Source organism: Geotrypetes seraphini, chromosome 17, assembly GCF_902459505.1.
Source record: "Geotrypetes seraphini chromosome 17, aGeoSer1.1, whole genome shotgun sequence".
Taxonomy (NCBI): domain Eukaryota; kingdom Metazoa; phylum Chordata; class Amphibia; order Gymnophiona; family Dermophiidae; genus Geotrypetes; species Geotrypetes seraphini.
In genome coordinates this window covers 2,757,768-2,771,186 of record NC_047100.1, presented here as the reverse complement: position 1 = coordinate 2,771,186, position 13,419 = coordinate 2,757,768, and the positions used below count along the sequence as shown (strand labels likewise).

At 43.3% G+C, this 13,419-nt stretch overlaps 1 protein-coding gene across 3 annotated transcripts in view; it reads left to right on the top strand.

Moving 5' to 3' along the window:
• Positions 1-13,419, top strand: part of NR2C2 (nuclear receptor subfamily 2 group C member 2) — a 64,779-nt gene that overhangs the window by 17,528 nt on the left and 33,832 nt on the right. For all 3 annotated transcript variants that reach the window (XM_033925738.1, XM_033925737.1, XM_033925740.1), the window contains 4 exons: positions 2,583-2,762; positions 5,911-6,058; positions 9,540-9,633; positions 12,780-12,910. In XM_033925738.1, the coding sequence (XP_033781629.1) occupies positions 2,583-2,762; positions 5,911-6,058; positions 9,540-9,633; positions 12,780-12,910 (553 nt within the window). The remainder of the gene's footprint in view (positions 1-2,582; positions 2,763-5,910; positions 6,059-9,539; positions 9,634-12,779; positions 12,911-13,419) is intronic.

The window sequence follows — 13,419 nt, the reverse complement described above, 5'->3', positions numbered from 1 at the left end:
GATGCACCTACTGCTTCTTGTCTTATCTGTCACTGCTTTCAACAGACGAGAAACTGTTACCATATGGCAAGTGCAAGACCAGATGCTGAGAACACTTCCATTATTGCATTGGCTTTGCACTTACTATGTGGTTAGTGCAAAACTTTACCATGCTTTAGTAAAGGTCTCCTAAATTGTTTTTAGATTCCTAAATTCACATGAATTTTCAGTGAATAAAGAAAAGGGCATTCAACTCAAATATCTGCAGTGCATTTTACAGTGCAATAGGTGAGACATTCTAGACAGTAGGGTTATTTTCCTATAGCCCCGAGCTGCTGCAGAAGCAATCCACTATGGATTTTTCACTTTACTGGGCTCTCTAGCTCCACTTTCAGTTCTTTCCTTCTGCACGCGTGCCTGCAGAAATGTTTGTTTTGCTCTCCCCATTCTATTATTTTTAATTCAATGTAATTTTGTGCTTGGAGCATTTTTTTTGAAGCTCTGCCTGCTTGAAAATTCACAGACTTTAGTCTGTAGCTGACAAGCCGATCCCACTGGGTACCTGTTAGCCAGCCTGCCTAGTTTCTCTGGAGCTCAGGGCCGTTCCTGAGGTGGTCTCACGCAGGCTCTTAGGCGCCCTCAGGAGGCTCGCAGGGTGCTGGCTGAGTCATTGTTCCTATGCCCGTCTTGGTGCGCATCCGTTGGTCCACAGGTATAGTCAGACATAGGAGTCTGACTGGCAGCCTGAAGATCAGCTTTGCAAAAGCATTCCCAGCATTGTGGCAGTGATATTTCTCATCTGTTTGTTCATTGCTTTCCTTCTTTTCTCACCGGCGTTTTTGTGCATTGGTCTCCTGCACGTACAATATGAGCACTTTTAAAAAGCAGAAGAAGTGCGGTGAATGCGGCCAGCATGTGCACGAAGTGCTCCGGCCGCCTCATGGGGGAATCCACGTTGGCTTCGGGTGCTGGCATGCAGAGTTCTTTGCGCGTGCACTGCTCATCGACGGTGGGCAGTGGAGAAGCCTGTGCTTCCCCTGTGGGGTTTTCTCAGCCATCGACGGTCAGGACAATAAGATTGTCCTTTCCTCTGAGAGTTCTGGGGATTCCCTCACTGCTGCAGCAACGGCTGTCTGTGGTTGTGTTTTAGCAGCTGGGTCTAGTCAGACCTCAGTACTGTTTCTGGCCTCGGGAGACAGATTCTTGTTGGGCTGTTCTTCGGTTTTAGCCAGAAGCTCTGCCATTTTGCCTGTGGCCTCAGGTGACCTTCCTCCTGATTTAGAGCGACAGGAACGGGTCCTGCAATGAGTTTGGTTGTGCTGCCGGGGGTTTTTTGCCTTGATTTTGTTTTAGCTTATTTGCTTCTTCTCCGGGGGTCCTGCTTCTTCTCCGGGGGTATCCATCTTCCCAGTCTGCCTTCGTCCAGTCTCCCCTGCCATCATCCATGCACCTGCGGATGTCTTGGGATGAGCAGTTTTTTATGGCTGATCCGGTTTCTCTGGATGAAGACGTGGATTTTGGGGTGGATCTTTTAGGGGGATTGGATGATGTGAACGGGGATTTTTAGAGGCACCAGTTGGCAAGGATGCGTCAATTGTGTGCATTTTTCACTGGGAAGAGCTGCAAGAGCTCATTCTCCAGATGTCTTCAGTTTTGCGTTTTGAGGAAGAAGCTAAGGACCCCCCTTGTGTTGTGGACCCTCTGCTTCGGAGGATCCGGTCGGCATCCTGCTTTTTCCCTATGCACCAGGATATTTGGGATGTGGTACACGCAAAATGGACGATGCTGGACGTGACTTTTCATTTGGCACGGTCCATGTCCAGGCGATTTGGCACCGAGAGATCCTTAGGACCGTAAGATAGATTCTCTCCTTAAGCAGAGTTTTCATGTGGCTACCTTAGCCATCCAAGCGGCGATTTGTGGCAGTCTAGTGGCCTGGGATTGTTTTCGGTGGTCTGAGTGTGTTCTGATTGGTCCTTAGTGGATGAGGTGGTGGCTAAAATTGAGCTCCGCGTTTCTTATCTCTCGGATGCCATGTATGATCTGTTGTGTGCATCGGCTAAGTCCATGGCTCTCAGAGTAGCTACTTGCCACACCCTGTGGCTTCGGGGTTGGTTGGCGGATGCAGTCTCTAAGGTTAAGCTCAGTAAATTTCCTTTTTGGGGAGGAGTTGGAAAAGCTTGTTCAGGGTTTGAGTGGCTCTAAGGCTTCTGGAGGACTGCCCTTGCCAGGTGTCATGAGGTGGCGTCACCTGTGGGCGTTTGCGTGATTTTCATCAGTATCGCCTGGGCTTGGCTTCTTTCCCTTCCAGAGGATGCTGCTTTCAACACATGCAGTCCTTTTGGGAAGCCCACCATGGTGCCTCCTCCTCCCGTCAGGCCCAGTGACTCGCTGTGGGTCCTTCCCCCAGTTCTGATGGGAGCCTGGTTGTAGGAGTTTTACCGGGGGAGGGCCGAGTCAGCTATGCTTTAGAGTTTTCTCGACCTTTACCAGATCGTTGTTATTCCATCCTCCAAATAAAATGAAGCAACAGTGTAACAAGTAGAAAATAAGATGAATATTTGTTTTATAATATAAACAAATCCTTTTTTTTTTCTCTTCAGGCCGTCACTATGGTGCAGTTAGCTGTGAAGGTTGCAAAGGTTTCTTTAAAAGGAGTGTAAGGAAAAGTTTAACGTACAGCTGTCGTAGCAACCAGGATTGCGTCATCAATAAACATCATCGTAACCGCTGCCAGTTTTGCCGGCTCAAGAAATGTCTGGAGATGGGCATGAAAATGGAATGTGAGTAGCTAGTAATTTTAGCTGAACGAGACCCCCTTCCAAACTCAGTGCCATGAAACTCTCCCTTCATCTGTGTTACATGCACCTTCCCAAGAGAGTTAAACAGGATTCACTTGTGAAGTGAGGTACATTTATTCAGTTTTTTATACCGTTCTCCCAGGGGAGCTCAGAACGGTTTACATGCATTTATTCAGGTACTCAAGCAGTTTTCCCTCTCTGTCCTGGCGGGCTCACAATCTATCTAATGTACCTGGGGCAATTGGGGGATTAAGTGACTTGCCCAGTGTCACAAGGAGCAGCGTGGGTTTGAACCCACAACCTCAGGGTGCTGAGGCTGTAGCTTTAACCACTGCGCCACACATTGCTAAAGATGAGACCTAACTGTTGTGTGCCACGTAATTGAATAAGCTCTGTAAAATCAGACGTATGTGCTACCTACCTTGTGTACATTTAAGGGATCATTTATAAAGGATTTTTTGTGTATAAAAGATCTCTTATAAAACATCCCACAAGTCATAAGCTAAGTGGCAAGAAGATGTGTATGCGGGCATCTTTGGGGCACAATTGGGCAGAGTCACAATATACAAGCATCGGGCCATGTTCTACATATGACATCTAAAAAAAGGTCAAAATATCTACACCTAAGTTGTGCCCACCACCCGGCCATGCTCCTCCCCTGGCCACACCCCCTTTTGAGATTTGCATGAACCACTTTATAGAAGTTCTGCACACAAATTCTAATTAGAGCCATTTATGAATTGCCAATTATTGGTGTTCATTATCGTGTTAAGAAGTTGTGCATGCAGATCGGCAGTCCACACAGATTTGCTTGTGCCACTTTGGTTGCATTAGACAGAATCAGACCCATGGGACCTGATTCTAAATGACACCTAACCTTACCGAACTTGGAGGCGCCAGTCCGCACGCTTGCCAGTCAACTGCTAGGCAAATTTAAACCTCGCTAGGCATCATTGATGTAGGTGCTGCTATATAACCTGGCCTAATTTACTGGCACCTAACGCACCTAAGTTTACCATGCCTAAACTCCACCCCTAACCACGCCTACTTTTCAGATGGTGTCGGATGGTGCCTCAACTTTGTCGTCGCTAGGCTCTGCACAGATATCTGCATGCATAAGAACATAAGAATTGCCATACTGGGACAGACTGAAGGTCCATGAAACCCAGTATTCTGTTTCCAGCAGTGGCTAAACCAGGTCCCAAGTAGAGGTGCCCGATTCCCGATTTGAATTGATTCACTTTGGGTGAATCGATTCGAATTGATTTGTTTCCAGAAAAAAATGGACTCGCTGATTCATGAGTGGTGGCACCAGCCCCCTTGCCACTGCCCGGCTCTATTTTGCAGAGACCCGTTGGCTCTCTCAGCGCACTCCTTCCTGAGTGGTGGTAGTGAAAACGATTCCCAAAGCTACCCTGCCGCTGGTCCAGGCGTCTTCTCTCCATTGCGGCCACCACAGCAGAAACAGGACATTGTCACTGAGGGTGGACTGCAGTAGAAAGAAGATGCCAGGAGCAGAGGCAGGAGAGCTCTATGGATCATTAGATACGCTACTGCCACTGGCAACAAATTTTACAAAATAAAGGTAAATATTGGGGGAGGAGATGGATGGAGGAGTTGGAGAGGGAGAGATGGGCTTGGGGAAGATGATGGAGAAGGGAAATGGACAGGGGAGATGATGGAGAGAGGAGATGGACTTGTGGGGGATGGTGGGGAGAGAAGACAGACTTGGTGGGAGAGAGGGAGGGATGGACTTAGGGGAGATGATAGAGAGGGGAGATGGACTTGGGGGAGGAAAGCAAAATGGGACGAGGGAGAGATGAACAACACAGAGAATTGCTAAATGTTGTGGCTTGATATAAATTCAGGTGGCAGCATACTGTCTTCAACTGTTGGGTCCCTCTGCTATGCCCCACACCAAGCAGAAGGGGGATAGCAGAAGGACCCAACAGTTGAAGGCAGTCTGCTGCCACCTGAATTTATATCAAGCCACAACATTTACCAATTCAAGGGATTAGGGCAGTGCCTCGCAAACTGTGTGCCTCCTGAGATTTCAGGTGTGCCACAGCACACTGGGGAGGAGGAGAGATGCCAGCTGACTGCTTACAGGATGTGCCTTTCACAATGAGAAGCAAGTCCTGTAGGCAATCAGCCAGCACCAGTGCCTCTCTGGCCCTCTTCCCCGCTGGCACCACCCCATGTTTTTAACTAATTTTAAAGCTATGTTATTGATTGGATGTTCCTATTTTTGACATGATATTGCCATGGTTAAATAAAATGTTAAACTTAAAAAGCTATGTCATAAGAACATAAGAAATGCCTCTGCTGGGTCAGACCCGAGGTCCATCGTTCCCAGCAGTCCGCTCACGCGGTGGCCCAGCAGGTCCAGGACCAGTGCAGTAATCTTCTATCTATACCCCTCTATCCTCTTTTCCAGTAGGAATTTGTCTAATCCTTTCTTGAACCCCAGTACCATACTCTGCCCAATCACGTCCTCTGGAAGCGCATTCCAGGTGTCCACCACACGTTGGGTAAAAAAGAACTTCCTAGTATTTGTTTTGAATCTGTCTCCTATCAACTTTTCCGAGTGCCCTCTTGTTCTTTTATTATTCGAAAGTTTGAAGAATCTGTCCCCCTCTACTCTCTCTATGCCCTTCATGATCAAATCGAGAAATTGATTCAACAGAGCGAATCAATCGAAATATTTTTCCCTGAATTGGGCAGCACTAGTCCCAAGTACCTAGCTAGATCCCAAGAAGTAAAACCGATTTTATCCTGTTGCTCCTAGGAATAAGTAGTGGATTTCTCCAGCCTTCTTAATAATGGCCTATAGACTTCTTTTTTGGAAATTATCCAAACCTTTTTTAAACCCTGCTAAGCTAACTGATTTCACCACATTCTCTGGCAGTAAAGACTTACGTGCTAATTATTGTTAATGACCACGTGCTAATGTTGTCATTAGCAAATGACCATCAAGTCAGAAAATGAAAAATTGGCTATTATCTGGCTGTGGTAGATGTGGTCTTAGCATATGGGAAAGACCTGCATATAAGAACATACATGAACCAACATGCTTCATTTTTTCCAGATTAGCACCGATTAGTAAGCCTTGCTTTTTTGTTCACGCTAGCTGTCCAGAGTGAAAGGAAACCTTTTGACGTGCAACGGGAGAAGCCAACCAACTGTGCGGCTTCAACTGAAAAAATCTACATTAGGAAGGATCTAAGGAGTCCTCTTATAGCAACTCCAACATTTGTTGCAGAGAAGGATGGAGGAAGGTCAGTGCTGCTGTGTGTGAGATAAAATTTTAGTACAGCTTATTCAGGAAATATTTAGGAGACAACTATTATACACTTCTCCCTACTAATTTGCAGGTTTTGGACGCATGACTTTGGTTATTGGCGAGTTTCTAAACCCTGACCCACCCCCTCCTCCCAGACCTCTTCACACTGTACCTGGTGGCCTAGCGGTGAAGAGGAGCAGGAGCGATCTTCCTGTGCTCCTGCCCCGTGCAGAGCCATCAACAAAAATGGCTGCCGTGAGTTCCCACTGTAAACTTGTGAGACCACAAGAATTCACGGCTGCTATTTTTGTTGACAGCTCTGCACGGGGCAGGAGCATAGGAAGATCGTTCCCGTTCCGCTTCACCACTTGCCAACAGGTACATTGTGGAAAGGTCCGGGAGGCGGGGTGGCTCAGAGTTGGCTGTAAAAGTTATTCACAATTTTTCCATATTTGTGGGCTAGCTCTGCCCCTAACCCCCACGAATATGGAGGGAGAAGTGTATATCCTTAATGTCCAGTTACATCTTATTAGTAGAAGTCAAAGATTTCATGCATTGACATTTGGATACAAAATAATAAATCTGAATGTTGAGACATAGAGAAAATAGTACATTTCAAACATGTAAGTGGTAGTGTCAGTTGTCAAGTTTTAGCCTTTAAATTTGGGAAATTTTAAGAGATTTTGTTTTCTTAATCATAACTGCTTGCAACATAAAGACTTTCTTTTATCTGTTTACTGCTGGAGGAAGTAATTTTATAACTGCCTGTACTGGAGAAAAGTACGCATATACTTTTCATTTTGTGAACTGTGCAGGATTTTCAGATTAAAAGCATGTATCTACTTTTCACTTTTGAAAATTATCACAGAGAGTGTGTCCACACAAATCAAAGCATACCTAAATGAGCTTTACAAAATAGAGGGAAATGTAGTGCCATGCCATGTGAATTTTTACCCTCTTTTGTGGCAGCTGTCCCCAGTGGTGGGATTGGAGCAGGGTTTGGAACTTTTAAAGTTGTCAAAGTATGTGTGACTTTTCACAAATTGGTACGTGTAAATGTAACACAGTAACATAGTAAATGGTGGCAGAGAAAGACCCAAATCTCAAAAAGCCTCAAATGTCAGAGGAGGTTAAGACAAATAGTTGAGAAGAAAATCTGCTCTTAGATTCTCAAAGCACACTCAGCAGTCAACAATAAAGTAATTAGCAATAAAGCCATTAAATCATAGATTTTCAATAAACGACACTTGTTATAAGATATTTGGTGAAAAATATCAGTTCTTGGGGAAACTTCTTTTTTATATAATAATAAATCATAAAGTCTCCACCAGGGCACTCGAAAATAATATTAAATATTGAACTAAGGCCAGTACTGGGCAGACTTGCACGGTCTGTGTCTGTGTATGGCCGTTTGGAGGAGGATGGGCAGGGGAGGGCTTCAATGGCTGGGAGGGTGTAGATGGGCTGGAGTAAGTCTTAACAGAGATTTCAGCAGTTGGAACCCAAGCACAGTACCGGGTAAAGCTTTGAATTTTTGCCCAGAAATAGCTAAGAAGAAAAAAATTTTTAAATTTAAATTGAATCAGGTTGGGCAGACTGGATGGACCATTCGGGTCTTTATCTGCCGTCATCTACTATGTTACCCACCGTAGTAATGACCCCAAAACATCATATTCACTAACAAGTGTCTATCTTTTCTACCGACTAATGTGCAGTGAAAGTGGGAAACTTAAATATAACTTACACCCTACTTAAAATGGGCCATAAAAATCCATAATAACTGTAATATCAAAAAGATAGCAAAACCGCTTTTCTGTAGAAGCATGCAGTCCTTCATCTCATTAAGGGGTGCTGTAGCTGATTGCCCTACAGGGTACCCCGTTTCATGTCCTTCCTCAGGGGCAAACTCAGAAGCACAACCCGCTAATACTGCCAGTCTTTCTTGCTTCTAATTGTCATGGCGTGTGCAGGAATTAAGTCATTTTATATGATTACTAGTGACCTGGATTTTCCACCGTGAGAATGGGCTACTGGACTTGATGGCCCATTGATCTGACCCAGTAAGGCTATTCTTTAAAAAGTCATTTTAAATTTTATGCGCTATTGTAAGGAGGCAGAGAAAGACCATCCCAACAAGGTGGCCAGAACTGCACCTGCCATAACAGCCAGGTTACATCCTTTTAAGCCTTGATATAAGTGTAGATCTTTTGGTTTTTTTAATATGCTTTGCGGAAAGATGATGGGTCTGCACTGACTTAGAGACTGAGACTCCTGAGATGCCTTACCTTTAATGCATTAATATGCAGATCTGGCAAACATTCCTCAGCTGATAAAAATAAAATAAATGGAGAGAGGCACATTGCACATCAAGAAGACAACATGAAATAACAGCATATCAAAACACAATATGAGAAGATTACAATGAGAAAAAGAGACCCCGGAGAAATGACCGCACACCATATCGCACAATCCGCCAACCATATCGTTTCAAAAACTCTCACTCGGTAAAGATTGTGAAACAAGGACAAATTCAATCAAAAGAAAAAGACGCTCTCTTGTAAGGAGGCAGTCCCTGTTTCACACACAGCTATCTCAAAGAGTCCTGGCCTCAGTAAAGATAAAGAGCAAAAATCAAAACCAAAGGAAGAAAGGCTCACCAGTAGATGATAGCTCCTGGTCACCGTGCAGTTAAATCACTCTTCTAATCGGGCGTTAACCACGCCAAGCACAGCGTTCTTACACGTAGCATCATTGAAGACAAAACCAAAAACAGAACCTAACGGATGTAGCGGTATATAAGAAATAAATTACATTACAATGTACTTCAAAAGTAAAACAAAAAATAAGTCTGAAAATGGCATGGTACTATTTATAAATATTAGATATAAGAATAGCCTTACTGGGTCAGACCAATGGTCCATCAAGCCCAGTAGCCCTTTACCGTCTTGGTCGCTCTTCAGCTTGAAAAAGAGACAGCTTTCCAACATTTGGTCCATCTCAACTAATAATCATAAAATTAGTAATTTCTCTTGTTTTTTTCCATCAACTCTCTTGATTTTCTACTTGCCTCTGCTGTTATAATTTTGAGTTAAAAGTGATATATTAAGATGAAGAGCAAATAATAAATGCAGAAGGAATGACACATTGAGTAAATACAGACAGAAGGCATTCAGCCAGAGAAGCTCAGCTAGAATGTACATAGTACACTCAAGAGAAAATCCACTGAAAAAACTGTAAAAGCAGGTTTTACTTTGGCTGGTTTAAATTTTTGTACATTGCTCTATAACTGCAAATAAACCATGTAATGATACAGTCCAACATTATGTCTTACGTGAAATAGCAAAATTCAGCATATGTCATCTAAAAATTCAGGCTCAATGCAAGAAAATGAGAAGAAATGCAGATATTCTACTTATACACTTATGCTTCTAACTCAGTATAGCATAGGTTACTTTATTCTCTGTGTTGCCCCATAGACAAGCAGCTCTTCTGGATCCTGGAATGCTGGTGAATATTCAGCAGCCATTGATACGAGAGGACGGCACAGTCCTTTTACCTACAGATTCTAAGGTATAGTGCAAGCACGCACTGCTGTACTCTCAGACACTTAGAGGGACATACATAAAATAATCTAATCAGGATTTCTTAATCGCTCTTATCCAGTACAGGTACAAGGCGATTTACGAGATAAGAGGCCCATGCAGCATCATGGGGAAATGGTTACATCACATTGTAGAGGAAGGTTACCCTCTAACGATAGCTTTGGGAAATGTAAACAGCAGATGTCTCTGTATTGTGTTCAACAGAAAAGGAAATGCATTTCTGGTTTTATTTCTCCAGTGCTGAAGTGCTAGCCCTTGCTGTGGCTTGGTAGTTTTGCAAATATTCTGTGGGACAAATTCATTAGCTATGCCTTGAAATACATCTTCTGAAGCCCTATGATATTTATATAACCAAAAAGTTTGATTTTAATTAAAAAAAAAAAAAAATCACCTTCATGAATTTTCTGTAGCTGTACATGAGGCCTTTTAGGAAGATTACTGTATATACTTGAATATAAGATGAGATTTATGGTCCAAAAATGGGAGTCTCGTCTTATGTTCGGGTCATCGCCCACCCGTCCCCCTCCCAGACTTGTTGCAGGCCTCCGTCGGGCCTGCCTTATGGCTTGGTGGGGTGGGGTGGGTCAAGACAGGAGGAATTCCTCCTGTCCTGGCCAACTCTGCCAATTTTTTTTTTTTTTACCTCCCTCCCGCCTCCCCCCGTGTACTTTTTTGAATCCCTGGTGGTCCAGTGTTGTAGCAGACAGGAGCGAGCTTTCCGCACTCTTGCCCTATGCTGAGCCCCTCCATGAATGGCCGCCTCGAGTTGTCGCGGCCCAGTGTACCAGGCATGAGTGAGCTTTGCACTCCTGCCCGGCGCTGAGCCACTCACTGAATGGCTGCCGTGAGAACTCAGGGCAGTCATTCAGTTCGGGGCAGGAGCGCAGAAAGCTCGCTCCTGCCCGGTACACCACTGGACCACAAGTGATTCAAAAAGGTACATGGGGGAAGATGGGAGGGAGTTAAAAAAATTGGCAGAGTCAGCCAGGACAGGAGCCAAGAAGGATCCCTCCTGTTCCGGCCCACCAGGTCATATGGCAGGTACGGTGAAGGCCTGCAGGACATTGGTAGAGAGGTGAGATAGGGTACAGGGCAGGGAGGGCGGCTTGGTACAGAGTCAGGGAGGGAAGGGAGACAGGGGGGAGTGCGGGGAGGGAGGGGCGCTGGGTGCAGAGCCTGGCAGGGAGTGAGGGGGGACAGGGTGGAGAGCCGGGCATGGAGTGAGGGGGTCTGTGCAGAGCCTAGGGAGGGAGGGAGGGGGGCACTGATCCTGACAGGACACATGAATATTAACCTCTCCCCATCTTATATTTGAGTCAACCTTTTTTCGGGAAAAAGGGTACCTTGTCTTATAGTCGGATCGACTTATATTTGAGTATATGTTGTATTGCTGCATCTAATAACAGTAAAACTAGAAATAAGATACTTTGTACTTTAAACATGCTGTAGTAATTTTTCTTTAATAGTACAGACAGGCTGGTAGACAACATACTTGTTTTAAAGAAAGTTTATTATAACAGGATTTAGAATGAAACAACAGTGTGACTAGAGATTGTATCTTCACAGTAGCTGCCCTTCTTATGTGGAATTATGTTTGAGGGTCAATACAGCAGATATTCTCTTGCTTCAGCAAGCATTCCCAGTTGATTGTCCAAAAGTAATAATTATTATAAGGGATTATGGTACTTTCCCAGATTATTTTAATAAATGCTTGGCATTGTATAGGCCAAGTAGATCATTAAGATTGGAAAACTGTATTTTATTAGACGTACGAAAAAGAGACGAGGTAAAGTATGTTAGTACTATACAATGCTCCTTTTCTGTTGCAGGCCCAATCTTATGGAACGAGATATCTGGAGTAATAAGATTCTGCAAAAATGTCTTACAATTTAGGAAATGACTTAAAACACAGTTCTTTGTTCAAGCTTTTGGTTGATGCAAAAAACTTCTTGTTAGTCAAGTGATGGTGGAATAAGACCTTGGAGAAGAGATTAAGATCAAATTGGACAGGATGATTTTCTTTGATAGATAGCTATGTTTTGTTTTATTGTGAGCTGCTTAGGCCTTTAAGTGGATTATAAATATTTGAAATAAATAAAATAAATAAATATGTTTGTGTTTGTTGTATGATGTTTGTTATTGTTTTAATGATTTTGTTATCATCTTTATGTTTTGGTATTCAACTTATGTGGCTTAAATATCTATTTCTATTGCTATCTCATGACTTAGATTATGAACATATGTTATATACCTTGAACTTTGGAAAATGTGGGATATAAATCTTAAAAAAAAAATTAATGCATATTTGTAGGGCAGGGCATACATTTATTTTAGAAAATAATATGAACAATAGTGAAAAGTGGCTTTTGGAAGCACATTTAAATAGATTTATGTAGGGAACTATGTTTGCATCTTTATTTGTGACAGGCACATGGGATCTCTTAGGGAGAGGAGGAAATAGTGGATGAGCCATTTGGTCTTTATCTGCCATCATGTTTCTATGACAGAGCATGAGATGAAGTTAAAAGATGATAGGCTCAGGAGTAATCTAAGGAGATACTTTTGTACAGAAAGAGTGGTAGATGAATGGAGTAGAGGTGATGGAGACAAAAACTGTTTCTGAATTCAAAAAAGGAAACAGAAATATGATGGCCGATAACAGCCAAATGGCCGATCCAGTCTGCCCTTCCACAGCATGCAATATCTCCTCCTCTCCCTAAGAGATCCCACGTGCCTGTCCCATGAGAGGAGGAGATAGTGAATGCTGCTGATGGGCAGACTGAATAGCCATTTAGCCTTTATCTGCCATCATATTTCTGTTTCAATTGCATGTATACTTACCAAAAATGGGTTGCAACTATGGTGGTGTTTGCTGGTTTATGGGCTCTTTTTGTCATTTGCTTTTCCAGTGAAGAAACGTTGTAAAATGCTTGAAATTTGCTATATTTCTCGACTTCAAAATGACTAGAGGAATTGTGCTAGACAAATTTTAGAGAATCCAGCTTGGATTTTCTACCTTTTAATGCATGATGAAAGTGTGTGCTACTACTGGAGCCAGAAGGAAAGCAAAATCTAGTCAATGTTTCTCTTTTGTATTTCAATTGTCTTTGGTAGGCTGAAACAAGTCAAGGTGCTTTGGGTACATTAGCAAATGTTGTCACATCCCTTGCTAACCTTAATGACTCGCTCAATGGAGACGCCTCTGAAATCCAAGCAGAGGAGCAGTCTGCTAGTGAGATCACACGGTAAGTACTATGTCTGTCTTCTACTTCTTGTATTGTAGCATTAACAGTTTTAAATCATTCATTAATATGGCTGCAAATGTCAACATTTTCTTTTCTCACAGCCCTAATGAGAAGAAACGTATCTCTAAACAAAAGTATGTGGTACATGACATTGTTTTTGAACTGTTTGGCTGAGCAGCAGAAGTCTTGTTGGTAGTTTTCCCATTCGGGTATTTAGTTGTTTGATAACTAAGAATTTATTGCAGAAAGAGCGGCTTGGATTGTGGATTGTGATTTAGCAGTTTCAACTCCTGAAGAAGAATTGTGAAACACAGAATCTGTGTCAGGTTAAACGAGGAAGAATTGCATAACCTCGGGGGAGGTTGATGCGAGAAGGATTATGCATGAGAATTTGGAGGCACTGATGAAGTGACTTTGGAGGAGATAAGTTTGCATTGCCATCTATTTACATCAAGGAGGGGCCTGTATATGGTATCCATTGAATAGCCAGGACAGAGGCCATTTGGCTG